We start from the raw sequence: 20,799 nt of genomic DNA, 5'->3' as shown, positions 1-20,799 counted from the left end.
TACTTTTTAATAACTATACTTAAAAACTTATAAGACACATTAATGTGACAGTAAAATCCAGGTCAGAGTCAATCCTGAAGCAGGTACCGTCCAGCTCAGCTGGCTGCAACCCCCCTGAACGGGGCTGTAATCTCAAAAGGCAAGAGCCAACAAACTGCAGAGACAATAAGCAAGTACTTGATGAAGGGGACAGGATATATCCAAATATACATCAGAAAAGAACATTCTTCTTTAAAAACAGACTACTCTGACCGCTTCTTAGCCAGTGGATCCAAAAACACAATTAGGAATTATCCCATTTTTAACTCTGGAATCATGTGTTTATTTTTCCTCCACATTTGTATATGCAATTCCACTGAACTGTACTCAACATTGACTGAGTATCTGCCTTGTGAAGTGGTGCTAAAAACACAATGTGAATGCTGCCATCATGTTAAACACCTAAGTATAAAATCAAAGTGGTTTGGAATCCAGGTTCTGCCATACTGTCCTCTCATGCTATTGCAGTCAACAACACTGGCACACATTAGGTTCTTCCCACATTAGTGTTAAATACCATAAGTGAAATATCTCACACTAGAACACCTTCATTCAGAACTGTAAACATCAAACCTACTGCATTTCTTTTTCTTGAAAGAAGATATATCTTCTCCGCATGTTCCAATAACAGTACAGCTTAAATGTTTTATATTTTCATCATACTTACTCTGCAGAGGCTGGCAAGATACTTATGGGAGAGATATGAGCACTGCAATAAAGAATAAATAAGTTAATGCAATGCAAAACTTATCACACTAAAAAAAGTCTTGAAGTCAAGAGAAAGCAACCTAGAAAATACCTGAAGAGTGCATGTAATGCAGCTAATAAAAGTAGAATAAATATGTAAAGAAAGCAATGATTTGCCGCCCCTTTATTATTTAGATGAAGAAAACTTAAAGAATGCCACCATAATACAGGACGTTGTAGAAGTAGCAGTGCAGATTTCTGTCTCAACAGCCAATACTCAATATCTTAGGCGACAAGCTCTCAGATGTATGGTCTTTCCCATGGGAAATACTAATCACACAATCTCCAAAGATTTCCTGACACCTTGCTTAAGAATGCAGATTTTAACCTTGCTGCCTAAAGCAAATTCCAAATGACTTTGCTTTCCTCCACAGCCGCAACTCATCGAGATTCCTCCCTGCCTGTCAGATTGTTGCATAATTTCATTCCGCAGCAGTTGAGAGACTTGCAGTGCTCTCCAACGACAGCAGCATTTCAGGTGCAAGGCAGGTACCTTCCCCAGGTTTTGAGACACAAGCCGGACATTTGTAAAGCAGCTGGAAAAGTCCCAGCACAGGCCCCTGTGGCCTGGAATGGTAAACTCCTGGGGGGTGGCAATCAGTGTAACTAACACAAGTCAGTTCAAGTAAGTTAACTCATGCAGTTGCCCTCCCGCTTCAATTTTCCATTAATGTGATCCAAATGCTCTTATTATAAACAGAATACTTGAGATTTAGACAAAGCGACAGTAAAAATGCTTAGAATTACATAAAAGAACACTACTGTAAATGGCACCGAGTTGCAACTTTCATGCCTTATTCAGAAAACAAACAAACACTAACTTCATGTCAACTCAGAGGTAAACAAATGCTTTTTCTCCCTGTTATATATAACTAAGGCCCAAAAGCTGAAAAACAACTTCAGTCTACTCTTTATCATGCAACAACATTGTTGGTAGTCAAAGTTGGTACTAAATATTATTTTCAAGAATGCAAAAAGCAACCCTGAAACTGGAAGGAGCTTCTGCTCCACTGGAGACCTGAGCAGGTCCTCCCTCTGCAAGAGACCTTCGATTGATACTCATTTTCTTACACTAAAGAATGTTTTTAATTTCTGGGGTTTTTTTGTAAGCATTTTTTGTTGTTGTTTTTTTGTTTGTTTGCTTGTTTTTAATGGAAACCTGATTTCTGAATCAAGTTCATTTTATGATTTGTGTGTTTGTTTGCCTAGGTGAATAAACAAAGCAGATCTATTCCAAATGCTCTGACAGAACAGACAGCTCTAAACTATTTCAAAACAGACATTGCCGGCTTTGGAAAATTAAAACACCTGATGTAGGAGCCAGATCTTGCAGCCAGTAATTTCAAAGCTGCTGGATCAAACAACTGATGGTAAACATGCTGGCACCTTGGTTTTTTTTTGCCTTTCAAACCAAGAAATGGTAAAAAATAGCTCACAACTTCAGATATTTACATTTCATGGATAACAGTGTGCACAGTTCAGCACAGACATACTACTTGCACAAAGCGTCTTCAGTTTTTTGATAAACAGTTTTTATTTTGACAACACTTGAAGCTGTGAATAAGTTCAGCTCTAAGAACAAGATAAAAGAGAAGGATCGTAAACATGAACATCAGGAAAAAAAAATTCAAAACATGAAAAATGTTGTTTTAAGTGTCCCATCTCAGTCTTTTCAGTAAGTTCTACAAAAGCTGCATTATAAAAGGTACGCTTACTTTCTCAAAGCACATATAGTAATACAAATTGAAATTAATTTCCTATTAAAACACAGTCAGGAAAGGCAACTGAAGCCCAGAACACTGCAACACTCTGGTTGTAAAAAGGGGGGGAAAGAAGAGAAAAAAAAAATAATCAGTCAAGGACAGAAGTACAAATACTATTTATAGGAAACTGTGACGACCTGGAATCCTTTTTTCTACCACTTGTGACAATAAGGAACTCTGTGGAAGACCGGGGCGGGGGGGGGCGGTTGCAAGAGAAATCAAACTCATCTCCGAAGAATCCAAGAGATTTCAGACATGGTTCACAAAAACATTTTCCATCTCACTGCATAACCTTCAGCCCCCGACACAGGATCGTTCACCAGCTTTTTCATTAAACACCTTTAGATGCATTAGAGGCACTCAGCAAGAGATGTGCACTAATCAGCAGTATTGCAAAGCCTGAAGAATCCTCTTACTACATAAAGAATATCTTACGTCTTCAACTAATCACTTTAGCAATTAAGCACTTTTTGAAAGTAATGTTGCAATCGCTCTTAGTTGAAAATACATTACAACTTCCCAACCCATGTACAGCAGCTCAAAGACACTTTTAAAAAGCTGTAATTTAGACTGCTACACAGTCTTAACGCAGCATGACACAGCAAGACACAGTAAGGTAAACATCTTTGTTTCCTAACGCTAACCCACTCCTGAATCTCTCCTGCACTGTCTCTCTACCCAGAAAGAGTCCCGGTAAAAACATATCTTGAGACAGAAAAATACATTAACTAGATAGAAAATACTTTGCCGTTTTTCTTGGTAATTTACTGACTGTATACAGATTCTTATTTCTCATTAAAAAAAAAAAAAAATCAATCGTGACATTATTTCATTTCACAATACCTCCAGAATACATTTAAATCTCCCGTAATTTTAAAATAAAAGCCTTATTTGCAATCATATCAAAGCAGCGTTTCCTTGTCATCTAATTACCTGTGCAGCAGAACTTTACAGGCCATCCTGATGATTTTTGCCAGCCCGAATGAGCACTGGAGGTAGAACTGCTTGATGTGCATGGCCGGGCTGTGCGGGGCTGGCGGGGCCGCTGTGCCCAGCCCTGCAGTCTAAATAGAGCCCCACTGCAACATGAGGTCACTCCTGACAAGCAGCTGCCCAATCAACACGGGAAAAGCTTTTCCCCAACATGTTTTTCACTGATTTTCTAGGATGGAAGTAGGGACAAGTACTTGGATGTCAGGGAAAGCACTGAGCTAAAAGAATAACGTATTTTCTAGCAATCCACAGAACTGCGGCGTTTGGCTAGCCTAGCTCGGCTCACTTAGTTGCTGTTAATATTATTGGCTCTCACTGTTCAGAGCTAATTAAAACAAAAAAAGCACGTTAAAAATATCACACAAGCAGTGAGGAGCTCGCCCTTGTTATTGTATTTAATACAGACAAAGGAAACTGTTTACAGAACTTACTACTTGTCATAGCTCATATTTTACACTTAAAATTTTGAAAAGCCCTAAGAAAAACAAAAAAAGAGATTTTTATATCAGGCTTTTGACTGACAATATTCGAGATTAAGTGCAATAAGTAATGCAAATACTGCTTGGCAAAGCACAGTGATGAAAAATCTGGAGTTATGACCGAGCAGGATTCTGAAGTGATTATTTCAACAGCATGTCTTAAAAGTCAGCTGCAATGCTGAGTCAGTTTCTTTCTCCGAAAGTCAGACAGCAAAATCGAAAGAGCCTTGGCAAAAAGGCTTCCAATAACCGACAACAAGATATTTCCTTTACGTACTCGATGTCAGCTCCTGGGCAACAAATGCTCCCTGATTCAGTTAACAGGCTCAAAGATCAATCAACAGGTTCATTTTAAATACCATTTTCAAGCAATCACTGAATCACCTGCATTAATGATTATACCAGATTTCTCTCACACTCAGCCAAAAATTAGCACCAGGCAGTGCAGGAAGGTCAGATGTTTCACAAAGAACAAACAGAAAGGATGAAGAAAAAAAGTAGTGAGCAAAATTATGAGCAAGGTACAGCCAAGTAACTAGAAGAAAGGTCATACACCCCACTGTATGACTCAAGATAACCAATCTTTAACATGCAGAACGTGCAACCTCAGCGTCCTTTTCCTTCTCCCCACAGAGAGACATTCAGTTCCCAGAAATCTGACAACAGCAGAGGCAACAAAACTACAGGTTAAGGAACAACAAGAATCATATTTGATATCTACTTCTCCTCTTCTTCCCTTATTAAGCTGCTGCAGACCCTATGTCAACACAAACATCTCAATAAACCTGCACTAACATTTACTTTTCTTCTTTTTTTTTTGACAAGAAACTATTAAAAAAAAGCCATTAAATGCATACTATGAAAGCCTTTACGTTTGAGAAAAATATTTACAGTATTTATAGTTGTTAAAAGTTTAATAAAGCATACCTTCTCATTCTCGGTAATTAATTTTCTTTAAATGTTTCCTGCAGTTGTTCTGGTTTTACAGTCAAAATTTTTTCTTCTACAGAATTCTGCCCTATCCTTCCCCACAAGTTGTCTAAAATGCCAACCATAATTAATGTCTATTAATTTTTAATTAACCCTAAACATTGAGTATAAATGTTTTTTCTCTTCAGGCTATCAAATTTAAACTCTCAAACACGTTGAGTTTGTCACTACTGCTGTGCTTACATGTTCCACAAGTAACTAAATACCTGTGAATAGTTAAATTGTTTTAAGACTTTAATTGGAAGAAGGAGCACTTTTAGAGAAGTTCCAATTGCAGCAACTTTTTTTTAAGTCAAACCAAAATTAACCAAGTATACTGCTGAATAGGATAATTAACAATTGAAATATAATTTAAATTACAAAACAGAATTATGTTTCATTATTTTATATTGTACAAATTCCTGCTACAAAGTAGAAGGAAGCGTGCAGCTAACCAGCTGAACAAATTTCAACTTGAAATCCACACTCTTGAGTCAGTCTTACGCATAAAACTTATCATGCATTTCTTTTGCCTTTAGTCATACTTTTATTATAGATTCTTCCTCACCCCACCCTACAAGTTCTGACACGCAGTGCCCATACCTAACACATGCTATGTAAACTATTATACAAGTAAAGCAGCCTTAAAACTTGTGTAGTGCAAGCATGTAAAACATGAATGTGTGTATTACTAGCGAGTGCAAATAATCTCTCAAATGGAAGCAGCATTTCCAGTTTGTGCATCTTCTCCTTTGAGGATTGGTTTTAATTAAAAGCTGACTCCCACTCCACCGCTCGCTCCTGCCTGTACTACACTTTGCAACTTCCAAGCTTGCTCAGAGCTCTGGACCAGCAGGGCCTCTCCAAACAGCTCCCTCTGCAACCCGGCCCTTAGGCAGGTAACACAGGTCCCTCCAGCTTCAGCAGCGTTATACCTATTTGGACAATGCAAAACCTTGGCTTTCTATGCACTTTTCTAATAACTTTTCTCTAAAAAGCAGTTAAATTAAACCTCAACTGGTGCATAGGTGCCAGTCATGTAACTCCTGCATTGATGTAACAAAGAAACATCAGCCTCCAAGATACATTTAGTTGGCAGAGTTTAAATTAACTGAAGATCTTCAGGTGTTTTACAAATACACATTAGCAAGTCAATTTTCACAAAACAGTGTATTGAGAGCCTTCACTGCAACTCACATTAAGGAGACTTTCTGGGCCCTCAAGTGTTTTTGCAAGCAACTCATTCTATGAAGTCTCACATATAACGTTACAAAATGCCACATCTTCAAAGTTCTCACAATTTCTTCCACATTGCTCCTACTAAAGGCCTTTCTAGAATGTCTAAATTCCAGCCTCGAAATCATTAATGGTCAATATTATCCCAGTTGCTCTCCACTATACTTTTGGACATATACAGTTCCTCATCATCCCTGGTGTTTTCTCTCTAGCATATTTTCAGGAAGTAATCACATCTACAGAGTCTTCATTACAATTTCTTATGAAAAATATTCCACCATAATCTAGTGAAATGAGAAAGTACTCTCCTCATCTAACACTTGACCAAACTGGGCATAAAAAATCCTGGACAAACAAATTCCCACAGGTTTAGAAAAGAATTAGGGTCATGTAAGGATATGTCTCTGCTCACTAGCATGTGACAAGAAATAGTCATAGGATATCCCACTTCTACAGCTTCGGTTTGTAGATACCTCCACTTAGGCTGACAGCTTCTCTCTCTCAGACAGAACAGACTAGATTCCAAACTTAACCCCAAACTCCAAGGGAGAAACAAGTTACCTTGTTGATGCTGTAACACTCCTGGAATCCGAGAGACCCCCTGTCATATCTAGATGCACCACAGCTGGCCTTTCAACAGGTTTCTCCGTGCCATCTTCTGGAAGTTCTTCAGACTGCTCAAGCTTTACATCTTCCTCCTCTTCCAAGAGATCGTTTATCTAATACAAAGAATTATTCGTAGTCAATGCCTTGAAAAGTTATTTTAAGAGGTCCAAGGAATTAAAAGAGCGTGAGAAGCATAGGAACAACATACTTGTGGTTTTTCAATTTTAGAAAAACAGGCATATTATATTTGCTTTTATGTAAAATCATACACCCCACATCATAAATAAGCTACACAATCCTTTTCAAACATTGGACCAAACCCAAAAAGAGAAGCACCTTTGATGCAGTAAATGAACACAAGCAGAACCAAGAAACAACAAAATCCCAGCAAGACCAAAGTCACGAGGCACGAACCTTTCTTTCTCTACATAAAAAACAGGGACAGATAATTCCACAGGTACTCTTATTTGTGTATGAGAACCATTTTCAAACCCTTCTGTGGAAGACAATGTAGAAATCTAAGAATCCCAATTTTAAAGTATGGAATGAATATTTATAATGGCAAATGTAAGAGCAAGAGTATTGCGGAGTTTTTGTGAAGCCCCTTGCCTATTTTTGTTTCTGTGTTTCCAAGCACAGAAATTTTTTCTACTGAAGCAGTAAAATACAGCCAATTTAAAAACAATATAGCTAACTGACAATTCTATACAGCCACCTTCATTTTTTTAAAAAGCAACTACGTCTAAAACATAAAAAGGTAAACACAATAAAGTCGTGATTTATAAAACTACTCTGATTGATTACTGATCTCCCAAATTGCCAACCCAGGAATTAAAGTATCAACAGGAACCTCAAAAAAAGATAAAATCTGCCACACAAGTATAAAAGAAAACCACTCTGTTATGAGAAGTCGAAACTTTACAAGTTTAAGGTAACACAGAAGGCAGACAGGAGGCATTTACTTGTTTTTCACCCAGCACAGCCCGCTGCCAGTGGCGCCCGCAGCCCTTCGTACCCCACTGCTCCAGAGGGAGGAGCAGGACCCAGCAAAAGTGCACTGTTGACATCTGGTGGAGACACCACGGAAGTAAAGGGACTCTGCACCAGGCCTCAAATGTCGTGGGGAGAAAAAACCCAAAACACACCATTATGCTTAGGAAACCCTTTTGCTAAAAGATGTAATGACCCACAGACAAGTCAGTCATTTCAAAGCAGGAGAGCACAGACTAACTACACTTCAGAGAGCAGCAACCATCCCAAACCAAGACGCTAGTCCTTGGCCTCCAGCTGCACAAGTTAGAGCCCAGCTTTATTTCACGGCTCCCTGCAGGCAGCAAGGCTGTGTCAGTTCTCAGCGCTAGACTTATCCCTGCGAGGAGCTGAGGAGACAGCAAACACGGCAAAGCTGCAACACTGTGCTGGAAGAGCTGGCGGAGCAGAAGCTGCTCCATCCAGCCCGGGCTGCCCACGCTTGGCAGAGCAGACCAACGGGTGAGGTGTTACTGCCATGGAGAGGAAACAACCAGCCGCCCCAGTACTTGCCTTACCTGTCTTGCTAGAGGAGAGGTTTGTGGGATAATTGGGCTTTTAAAATTCAATATTTCTTGTTACTTTCCTTAGCAACTGCTAGTTATTTACACTTCTTCCTCTTTAAAGAAAATACATCATTTCTTAAGCCAACTGAACATGAGAAAATTCAGTTTATAGTTTTTCATATTTCTGAAGAAGGGTCTAAGCCAATATTTTATTAATAATCCATGAACCTGGCTTTGATTATACAAAAAGTACTCCTTCCATGCATTCGCTCTTATATACCACAACTTGTTAGAATTAAAAATATTTTGCCAATATTTGCACTACCATGCCACATTTTCATGTCCCTAATAACCCTCCATGTCTATTTATCCCAACATGACATAGTATTTAACTTCAGAGAGTTCAATTTATCATGAGGAAAAGTAGAGTGATAATGGATCCCATCACTCACATGGACAGGTGAATCTGACAATCCTGACAGCTGTGGACCAGGACCTAGAGTATTTCTATCCTACTCAACTTTGTTTCTCTCATTTTAACACTTTTTCACACCAATATAAAGACGATATTTTGAAGTCTTAGAATTAGAAACACCATTCAAAAATTTTGGTATAGGGAAACACCATTGATAACATCACCAAGTGGAGTGCGAAACCCTACATGCTTCTGTAAGACACACCTAGAAATATTATTGACCAAGACCAACAACAGTATGGTTCTGCATTTGCTTAAAAACCAGTGCTCCACTCCTAAAAAGGTAATTAAAAAGTTATACTGTTTAGATAGCATAACACCTATGTTGGTTTAGTCCTTATGTATTTTTCTACATAGCATAGCTATACTTACTACAAAGCAACAATTTCACAAGCATACAAATGCATTTGCAGAAAGACCAGTTTACAAGCAACTACCAAAACGTATACTAAAGAAAACTATATTTCAACATATCTTTCATAAACATCTGTGTATAACAGATACTTAAAGTGATAATATATTGCCATTTAAAATATTTTTACCTGCTCAGTTATTGAGCTTAAATCATTAGTGGATGAAAAATCTTCCTCTTCATTTTCAAAGAATTCATAATAGTTCTCCAGAAGTCCCGCCATTATTCTGCTAACTATTTCTTGTTCTTTCAGATCCTCCACATCTGTGTAAATGCTAAAGATGTCAACATTGTTTTAGTTTCAAGATCTAAATCAAACTGTTTCCCCAAAGAACTCCTGTGTATGACTGCTGACTAGTGCCTTCAATTCACACCATTAGCCCTAATCCGTTCTCAACACACAGAACTTTAAATGTACCTTCACACTCCTGTATTATGAAGCTTCATACTAGTTTATATTCGAAAGTGATGAAGTAACAACTATTTACTTAATTAACTTTTCATGAGGCCTACTTAAAATTCAAGTATTTTCCTGTAGAGAGGAAGCCCCAGTATACATTTGTACTTTAACAGCTTTCTCCCAGAATTGCTTTCTTGCTACAAATAGTAACCTTGCACACTATCTCAATTTGAACCTCAGTGTAATTACAGTAATGCAACAATCAAATCAGTCCTTTCTAAGGCCATAGCTCACAGACAAGCTGTTGTTTAGATATGAGCAAAAACTAAGACAAAACTGGGGTGAGGGAGTTAGGGGGAACAGAAAGAAAGACATTGCCCATAACATATTGTGTGTTTGCTGCTGTTTCTCATGCAGTAGTGAAGACTTCAGACTACAGATGTACATTGTCATAACAACATAGAAACACTGCAAGAACTTTTATAACTAACTTACTGAAAAACATCTGGGCCAAAGACTGCAGCTAAAGAACTCGCCGACCAAATTTCTTCATGATGTGATGCTACATTAGCTAAAAATTTACACAGAAACTTCAACAAACTGTAATTAACAGGTGGAAGCTGCTGCAAGAGGAACCTCAACTTTCTTCCAAATTCATCTTCATTATTATAATCTGAAAAATGTAATAAAAATATTTTAATAACAGAAATAAAATATCTGCTTTTTCACATTTTATATTTATCAACTTTTTGAAAGAGCACAAGAGAGAGAGGTGATAGATCACTTTGTACATGGACATGTTTTGCCTAATTTATCCTAAAATGTAGGTTCTAAATAAAAGTCCCTACAGGGAAAAAACTTTCTTATCTGTAACCAAAGTCCTCGGACAATAAACTGTGGATATACACCTCTGGGACACATGCCTTTGCATGTTGGGGTTAAATTCACACTTGAGTTACTAAAATCACTTGCCTTTGAGGAACCACCATCAGGCCTGCATGGAACAAGCCTCAAAAGTTGTATATGGTTATACAACAAGGTATGGCCTATGTCGTTTTGAGAAGTAAGCTTAACTTAATGATATGGAAGGCCTGCTAAACAGGGAAATTCCAGAAGTAACATATGGATCCAAAATTACTATCACTTTTGTTTTTGTGAGCAATTCCTTTGCCTAAAATACAGCTGATACTGTAATTCTGGAAACTAGCCTAGATATGTCTATCAGACAGTGAAAATACCAAAAGCCAAAACCTGAACAGAGGAAACCGAAACTCTAATTTTAGTATCAGGAAATAACATTTAAAATTTTATGTGCTTTGATTTCCTTGGTACAGACAACTTTAAATCTTTCTGAACTCACTTTACACTTTACAAGAGACAGTAAACTGCAAGTTTAAGTGAAGTTTCTTTTCATATTTAACAAAAGGGAGCTAAATGGGGACTCACATGCTGAAGAATAACTCTTTTCCCAAAACACCCTATAGGTAAATCTTCCTACAATCATCTAGTCAGAGATGGAAAAAACTCCAATTTTTACCTATATTTTACCAGTCATAGAAGGGAATACACTGTCGCACCAAACAAGTATACCTCAATCCCAGTTCCAGTCCTGAGAGGTAACCTTGCAAACCAAGGTACACAGCAGCATCAGCTGAGCAAGCAGGAACATTCTACACTATTGGCTTAACAATCCTTTTGTTATTTATCATCTTTTTCAGAAAGAAAAAACCCAAGTAACAGTTTACTAGCTAGTTAGGTCCAGTGAACAATACATTAACCAAGTCAAACCAAATAGAAGACACATCACTAAAGAAATTCCCTATCCACTTCAGTTTCTCATTACTGCACTGGACAGACAGACCATTAGCCTTAACAAGCTTCTCTGGTCAGCAGCTTCCAAAAATTGTTGCCAGCTCAAGACTATTTAGTGCCTCACACACGAGTGTTCAGTCTGCTCACCAGCTATTCAGATAACCACTCTGCATTCAAAGTTTCAGATATACAGGCTATGAAGGGAGGAAAATGAAACAGCTTCACACTGCTGCAGATGACCCTCCAGTTCAGCACTTGGTAAATACAGCATAGCAGTATATGAAAACTACGCTATACTCGCTCATCCCACAAACCAGTTCCCACTGTGAACAAACAGGACTATGGCAAGTGTTATCAAGTTCTTATTAGGAATAAACTCAACAACAGAAAATTAAATGAAACAAACGTGCATCTTACAAAGCAAAACAAGCCCGGCACTTCACGAAAAGTACAAACAGACTGGAAAACGAGCAACACTCCTGCAAAGTGATAACCAGCAGAACCCTCCAGAATGACACAGGGTGCAGAACTCCGAGACCAAGGCACCCTTTGAGGACACCACTAACATAGAGCTGCAAGATGATGTTTTTACTGGTCAAGTTGTGACTCAACTCCAGCATCACTCAACACAGCAGGGGCCAAAAGACCCAGGAGAGGAGATACAGATAGACAAGTTGGGAATTGGTAAACAAAATACTATGCCAGCATATGGGTGTCAATTTGAAAGGGCAAGTTCTTGTAGTATATGAAAAAACATACTTAGCAACAATATGTTGACAACAGGTTTTTTTAATCCTACAAATGAATTTTAAGCTGATAAAAATCCACAGTGGGAGAGTACATATGACATCAGAATCTCTTCTCTAGTAAACAAAAGCTTTAAGTGCCATAGAATCATAGACAGAGTGAGTGAAATTCAGAGAAAAAACAAGAAAATCAGACAAAAGCATTCCCTGGCGCTTTTAAAGCACCAGTGGTGGGAAACTGTTGAGTAACTTTGATTCCACTGGCTTTGACCAGTGTCCTAGTACTCCCAACACAACAACATGGAATATTCAGAACCAACCAGCATGATCTGTGGTAGCTTCACTATTTTCCCGCATGATCGATAAACTCTGTCTTTGAACCTATACTGAGTTTCCTACAAAAGACCTTTTTATTTGGATTTTGTCCTAAGAAAAGGTATATTGGAATGCCTTCTGATAGACACATTATTCCATGGAACACCAAAGAAACTCTAGGGCCACTAAAAAAAATTCATTTTAATACTGGTTATTGTTCTTCCAATAAAAAAAATAAAAACACTGAATCAAAAATATTTTTTTACCTTGAGAAAGTTGCATCAAATGTGTGTGCAAACTGCCTGGGATAACTGGCTCTGGAAGTTCTTGAAGAAAAAATCTAAGAAGGCTAATAGCTGAGGGTACATCTGCTTCTTTAACCAGGTCCACATCTTCTCCATTATCATATCGTTGCCGAAGCCACTCCACTGTCTCAGCATTCCCATTGACTTGAAAAAGTCCTTCTTGTTCCAGACCCCCTGAGTTAGAAAGACATTGCAGAAATAAGCTTCTGGTCTACCATGTACAAATATATGAGAAAATACTGATAATCAGATACACACAATTCACATACTCAGTGAATTACTTTCTGGACAACAGTTTTGCAAGACTTCCAGCAGTCTTTTTCCCAGCAAACACACTCTTATGACCAGCTAACAATACAATAATAAGGTAAATGTTAGCAATACCTAAACCACACCATTTCCTATGAAGTGCCCTACTGAGCTGACTGCATTAGCTAGAAAACAGTGGTAATCGAACATAACAGAAGGAGGAAAGAAAGGAAGTATCACCAAAACAAATCATCACATCCAATTAAATATAAGTAACTCAAGAAAACAAATATTCTTCAAAAAACACAATCTATTCTGTAAGAATAACAGCTAAAATACTATTTAAAGTGCAGCACGATAATACATACCATGTTCCTCAATATAGTCCACGACATGGCGGACTATGAATGGAACCTCATTGTCTGGTTGCCCTTCTTGCTGCAGCTCATCAAGTGGAATTCCAAATATTTTGTTAGCAAGAACAGAGTTGCAGTTACTCAAGGAAGGGGAGGAGCTCTTCCTCATATCTTTTTGCAGCCAAAAATCAAAGCTGTCTTTTCTGTCAAATAAGAGGAATTAAAACCAAAAACCATACTTCAGCGTGCACTGTTGAATGTATTGATCTGTAACACAATGTGCTTTAATTATCTAATGCAAATACTCTCCACTCTCTTTTAATCAGTTCACTGATTCAATGAAAAGTTCTGTAGAAATTCCAAATACAACTTACTAGATAAATGACTATTACCAAGGTGTTCTGTTCAGTCCTCAATAGAGGACCAATAAGAGCATATAGCAGCAAAGGAAATTCAGAAAATTCTAGTTACAATGTTACTTAAGTTCTAAGGTACTTTAGGAGGGCTAGATTCTTCAGTACATTTTCTAATGGGATATTTATCAGTCAGGCTTTGAAAATCCAACACAAAAGCCTCTCCAGAGGAAGTGAAACTAGTGGATCATACCAAACCAAACCCCCAAGTTTTAGTTACATGAAATTATTGAGTATTTTGTGATACACAACTGCACTGCAATCAATTTCTGATATATTTGGCATTTTCTGGTCTACACAATAAAGCTTTCAACACCTGTAACAAATGAAAAAATTTTACTGAAAATAAACCTACCAAAACTAGTTTCTAGATACTCAGTGATTCCATTCTCTGGAGAGCAGTCAGGCAGAAAGGGACCTGGGGGTACTAATTGACAGGAAGCTCAACATGAGCCAACAGTGTGCCCAGGTGGCCAAGAAGGCCAATGGAATCCTGTCCTGTATCAAAAATAGCGTGGTCAGCAGGACAAGGGAAGTGATCCTTCCCCTGTACTCTGCATTGGTGAGGCCACACCTGGAGTATTGTGTTCAGTTCTGGGCCCCTCAGTTCAGGAAAGACATTGAAGTGCTGGAGCGGGTCCAGAGAAGAGCAACACGACTGGTGAAGGGACTTGAACATAAGACCTATGGGGAGAGGCTGAGGGAGCTGGGGTTGTTTAGTCTGGAGAAGAGGAGGCTCAGAGGTGACCTCATCACTCTCTATAATTATCTGAAGGGAAGTTATAGCCAGGTGGGGATTGGTCTCTTCTCCCAGGCAGTCAGCAATAGGACAAGGGGGCATGGGCTCAAACTCTGCCAGGGGAAATTTAGGCTGGATATTAAGAAGAAATTCTTTATGGAGAGAGTGGTCAGGCATTGGAACGGCCTGCCCAGGGAGGTGGTGGACTCGCCGTCCCTGGAGGTTTTTAAAGTGAGGTTGGACATGGCACTTAGTGCCATGATCTAGTAAACAGACTAGAGTTGGACCAAGGGTTGGACTCGATGATCTTTGAGGTCTTTTCCAACCCAGTCGATTCTGTGATTCGGTGATTCTTCCTATCACACAGAAGCTCAAGCTTTATTTGCAAGCCTTTGCTTGATACAGGATCTAGATAGGTAATGTTATTACCAAAGGCAGTGTCAGTTAAAAAACCAAAACATTGTCAAAACCAAAATATTTCTTCTAGCAAAGAAAAAACTATCTTTTCAAAATAAATTTAAAAAAAGGAAAACCTCGTTACTTAAATGCAAGTAATCACTTTCATAGAGAATGGCACACAGAACAAAGTCCATCCTGTTAGTCAAAGTACTGCAACCAAACTTAATTCTCTGTTTACTAATGGACTGATAAATTCTAATAGATTAGACATACTTAATTCTCTACTTCCTTTTAATCTTTTTTAATAGCCTGAGTAAAGTAGTTTAAGAAACTTACCTCAGAGTACTTAAACAGCCGAGTTTAAAAAATGTTTTCTGCGCCAGCTGCCCTCACTGACCAAGCATTCTTTTGTCATTTATGGTTGTTTAAGATTATGGCAAAAGATCAGCCTGTAGTTCCTCATTGAAGAATAGCAGAACTCTATCAGTACTTCAGCAGTTAATCTAAAAATAAGGAAAATATTGTTAGATTATGAAGTTTTCAACACTTTTAAACTCAGTCACAAGTCTAAACACCACATTTGCGGAATTCTCCAGGTCAAATCATCACTTCCTTGTTCTGAACAAGAAAGCGTAAGGACCACATTAACATGGCTCACAGGAGAGCATCCAACAAAGCAAATCCCTTTATTTGCTTAGGAGCTAACTACACAAACTGCAAGTTAACATGGGACATCTTAGCCTTACAGTTACGAAATTATTTTCGGACTTATCCTTTTTCCAAAGGATCACGAAGGGCTCAGTAGGTTAGATAGAAGCATTTTATAGCACCTACCATCCTAAAACATTTAATGGCTATAAAATTTTTAGAAGGATCTCCGTCACTGGTTTAACACATTATCTTTAAGTGGCATGAACAAAAAGGTCCTAATTAAGGAAGAACATCAAGAGTCAGCTGGCCTTCAGCAGTACTGATCATCTGTTCTAGAAAGTTGATTTGTGTCCTAACTGCCAGTTTAACATCCAAGCGATCATCAGATCTGGGTACAGGATGGAACTTCCCCCAATTAGATTCCCCAGAACCACCCACAGTTTTGCCACCTTTTAGACTCCAGATTATCTGGGCATTTTTCATGTTCTCAGCTCTCAAAATAGCTACAGACCACAGCAATAGATTTTTGGTTTTCTGTATTACTAAAAAACTTCAATTACAGCCTCATGACACAGTGGAACTGATTTGACATCCAGATACAGCCAAAGAGTCGTCTCAGTCTCTTGATCTCACCCATGGCCTGTACTAATTAAACTCAAGCAACTATAACTGGGCAAAACTAGCTTGCAATGTACACACGCAAACACAACACACATCACCAAAACTAGACAATAAAAAGACTTTCCCTGGCTTTAAAGTATATACCCTTAAACCTTCTGTTTCATAAATTGAGACTGATACGAGCATTCAGTTAACGCACTTGAAAAAAGTACCTTCCCTCTCTTTGTTTCCCCACATTGGCTCTTGCTTCTATTCCACATCAGAATAAATCAAATTCACCTTCACTTTCAAAGTCCTGACAAACTACTACACTCCTGTCAGTACCAAAATACCAGTCCATTCATTAGCCTATGACACCAGGAATACATTTCTTCCAATACATTGAATAAATAACATTTTCCTGCTCCCAATCCTCCCCAAACTGCACCCCTGTGATAAGGGAGCTGGCCATAAGCTGTATACAAGACTGCTTCATCCTCCTCACAATTTTCTTGCATTGAGATCTAGGGGAAAAAATATTTCAGGCTTACAAGTGTTTAAATCTTTGCCTATTGATATAAGTACTACCGACCAATATTCTTTCCTGCTCTTTGTCATCCGTCTCTATCTATTGTCTTGTTTACACACAGGTTGTAAACCTGCTACATGTCTCACGCAAGTGGATTCTGGTCTAAGATCACGGCTCTAGATGAGCTTCCAACAGAAAATAAAGGGTTACATTCCAGTCAACAAGCACAAATCTGTCATTCTTGGTTACTAAAAGATGCTGCCAGATTTTAGCAGTGAAGCAGTCACAATTCATGACTCTCCTACAATTTATGAAGACACTGCCCAGCCATTTTTCTCATTATTTTGGTATATTGATTGTCAACATAATCTTTGTATGCAAGTAATTTTAATCAACTCAAATATATCACATCATTTTTAAAATATGAAGATGCACACAGCCTGTTTTCTCAAGTCCTACCAAAGTCAATCTATCCACAAGGAACCAGCCAGTCTCACGTTAGCCAGCTGTACAGTTCACAGCAGCTGGGAAAAAATCTTTGATGGATCTGCCACAATGCTCCAGGCTGCCTTGCTGAAGCAAACAAATAAACCTTCAAAACAAACATCACCTAATAAAAGAGCAAATTAGAAACAACCACTTTATAATTCAACACCAAACGAACAATCTTGAAGTCCAGCTTTCTTAGCAAAGATAACTTTACGCCAAGTTAGTTGACATAAAAGCACAGCCATTTTTACCAGGTGCTGCAGACAAATAAGCTACCTGAATATTAATATCATTCAGGAGACATGAATAAAAGAAATGTCTTCTATTTTAACTAGCTTGGCAACATAACGATGAAGTTGAAACCGCCTGGTTGTCTCATTGTTAGAGAAAAAATAGATTTACAACCCAAGCTTGTACTTTAAACAAAGTTTTATGTGCCTTACCAGCACCTAGAAGAATTAGTGAAAGGCCAGTTTTCACCCTCTCAGATGCACACATCCTCATACACACACACACACCTCAAAAATATCATAATACACAACACTTTCTTTTCAGAGCATTTAAGCCTTCTGCCTTTTAGTGTAGGTTTGGATTGACCTTCACAGGCTGTGATACAATGCATTTGATATTTACCAAGTCTAGAAAAAGCTAGAAACTTTAAAAAAGTTCCCTGACTTCCAGCAAGTTTTATTTCCTGTTATTTCCAACACTGTAAAACTGAAGGAGAGGCTCAGAAACTGTTAATAATTAAATATTATTATCTCTACTTTTGATATTGATGAACAGCTTTCCCGCTTGCCCTCCTTGACTCAGAAGTATACCACTTCAATGGAGACACATATGAAAACCAGAACAAGATATACAAGCTTCAGAATGATTTCTAGAGTCTTTTACAAATACTAAGCAATACTTTGCCATAATCAAATGTTTCAGAAAACAGGAGCTGATCCATTCAATCAACTATTCTTACTTTTGTCCATATTATCCTGACCCTTTTGTACATGTGCTTTGCACTCCAATTTCAAACCTACAGGCTTCCCAAGTCCTATCAAGAGAAACACAATTAATTAAAAAAAACCCACACACACAAAAACCCCACACACTCTAGTTTGTGCTTTATTATAAATATTCTGGTTGCATCTTTCTCAATCTACCTTGTTACTACAAACTACCTTGTAACTACAAACATCTACAAAGATCCCCTAAGCTACAATAATGTTCTACAAAACTTAACTACACAAAACTAAAAATACACCTTACTGTGACCACTTCTTATACTGCAATTTTACAAGAGACTGAAAAAAATCATACTATGTCCTATGCAACATCTTGAGTCCAAGCATCTTAAATGAGGGTAAAACACTAAGTTTCATTCTGTATTGTGTAGTCCTTTTCTCTCTTCTGTTATTTCAAAAAAATCTGGTTCAGGGGGTTTTTTTGTGCTTTTTGTTTTTAATAAGGAGTCTGCTGGGAAAATAGCACCACGAGTTTCATTTTGCCATCATAATAGCATTCACTTATCTTGGCAACTACAGAAGTATTCACACCCACATATGAAATGCCACTAAGAAAACACAGAATACATGGCTGTTAATATTTGAGGAATACATAAGAAAGTTTAGACTTAAATTCAGTTCAGCTTTTACGTCACTGGCTGAACTACAAATACATGTTGTCATTTAAAATTAAAGTCCTCAGGACTCTACCACCTTTCCTTAAAACGACGAAATGAAAGGACAAGTAAAAATAAACAAGTAAAAAGGCTACAAACTGAAACCACACCACAAGAATTAAAACATTAATTCTGCATGCAGAATTTCTGCCACAAGTCTCAACTATTTAAGCAATTGCTTTATTTGCTTGTTTTGTCTAGCAAATAATTCATATTGTCTGTGAAGCCAAATCTGAAGTTACCAGTGACTGCCATTCTGCTCTATTTTTAGTATATTATTTTGTGGAATAAGCAGAAATCATCAGTGATTTTTTCTGTAACATATGAACAAGAAAAACTAAATGTAAGATCTTTAGATAGGAAAAAAAAAAAGTGATATAGGGCAGTAAAATCGCTTGTCCCTACTTCTCAGGAAATACATCTCAAATTAAGACTTGGGCTTTTTCAGTCCACAGTGCTGTTGTCCTTTAAGCCACCCACAGGGTCCTAAATACTTGCTTTCTGCAATATAAGGAGGTTTATTTACAAATAAAATGCCATAAAAGCATTACGGTGTCTCAAAAATTAGAATTTCTTACTCTGTATTTGATAAATAAAAATAATGTATGCAGTTACTTACATGACTTATAACGAGGCAAAATCTGTGATGTCCCTCTAGATGTACGTAGTAAACAAGCTTTTAAATCCAAATAAAGAATTAATTTTTTTAGCTAAGTTTCAAATGTTCAAAGTTATAAGAGATTTTACAAATTTCAAAATGATGGCCCAAACTTATGACACAGATTCCAAGTTGGAACCACAGAAACTTTCCTCATGTAACAACACGATCCAGAGGCAGCTGCCAGGCGAGAGCACCAGGGAGGCTTCCCCAGGACACCTGTGGGCACCAGCCGGCAGGGAACACACAGCCCAACGGGAACAGCCGTGCTACACACCATTTAATTTATGGTTTCAAAAACATGGCAACCAGCACTGGGCTCTTTGCTCTTGAGTTTTATCAAGATAAAAGGAAACGGATTTTTTTAATGCCACGATTATAACAACTGACACTAACTGATGACTTTTATGCCATTTGTGTACTCAAATTACTGTTAGCTTCTGAATGGATGAAGTGCTTTTGGGCAGAAGAGCCTTTGCTCATCTGATTTTCAGCTTTTGTTCAGCTAAGAAAAATAGATTATTTTGCTCATTTTAATTAATCTAGTCAAAATTGAAAAGATGGTCAGGTTGGGGCAGGGGACACAGCTTGGAGGAAAAATAAAACAAATTAAACAAAAAAAACCTGAAAAATACTCCACCACAAGCTTTAAGCAAACAAACATAACACTGCCACACAGTCAGGACATAGAAAAGGATAAATGATACTTGTCTCAAGAGCACAGTTAAAAGCATGCAGAGCTCTGCGAGTACTTGAAGATGAAGAGACAGAATATCCTCCATGTAAGAATAATTTAGAAGCCACATTGAAGTACTCATTAATATATTTGAGTAGTCAAAACAAAAACTATTTAAAGAAAGAAGTTTTAAAATGAGCAAGATTACCTTAAAATAGACTCTTTAAGCAATATTTCATCTTTTGACTGCCAGTGAAATCAGCTATTGAAAGGCATTTTAGTCAAAAATCTGGATTGGCAAAACAGATAATTTGGCTCAGTCATTTTAATTTAACAAGCTGATCATGTACGGAATATATTCCACATCAAGCCATAAGGTTTTAAAATCAGTATAACTACAGAATTTAACTTGTACTCTTGAAGGAAAGCCCATTAAAATAAACATCTTTTCAGACAGATGTGACTTTCCTGCTCCCTTTGTTTCTTAGTATGGTTATTAACTCCTCACTGACCTGTCTGTGTATGGGTTAAATCAG

The 20,799-nt window shown here is 37.8% G+C and overlaps 1 protein-coding gene across 5 annotated transcripts in view; it reads right to left on the bottom strand.

The window, feature by feature from the left end:
- Nucleotides 1-20,799, bottom strand: part of FAM13B (family with sequence similarity 13 member B) — a 48,788-nt gene that overhangs the window by 22,608 nt on the left and 5,381 nt on the right. For all 5 annotated transcript variants that reach the window (XM_080353143.1, XM_080353145.1, XM_080353146.1 and 2 more), the window contains exons 2-8: nt 15,325-15,491; nt 13,450-13,640; nt 12,794-13,006; nt 10,150-10,327; nt 9,385-9,529; nt 6,788-6,945; nt 707-748 (exon numbers count right to left, since the gene is read on the bottom strand). In XM_080353143.1, the coding sequence (XP_080209269.1) occupies nt 707-748; nt 6,788-6,945; nt 9,385-9,529; nt 10,150-10,327; nt 12,794-13,006; nt 13,450-13,606 (893 nt within the window). In that variant the 5' untranslated portion in view covers nt 13,607-13,640; nt 15,325-15,491. The remainder of the gene's footprint in view (nt 1-706; nt 749-6,787; nt 6,946-9,384; nt 9,530-10,149; nt 10,328-12,793; nt 13,007-13,449; nt 13,641-15,324; nt 15,492-20,799) is intronic.

This window comes from Nesoenas mayeri (assembly GCF_963082525.1).
Source record: "Nesoenas mayeri genome assembly, chromosome: 14".
Lineage (NCBI taxonomy): Eukaryota > Metazoa > Chordata > Aves > Columbiformes > Columbidae > Nesoenas > Nesoenas mayeri.
Note: the sequence above shows the minus strand (reverse complement) of the source record. Positions and strands in the feature narration are given on the sequence as shown.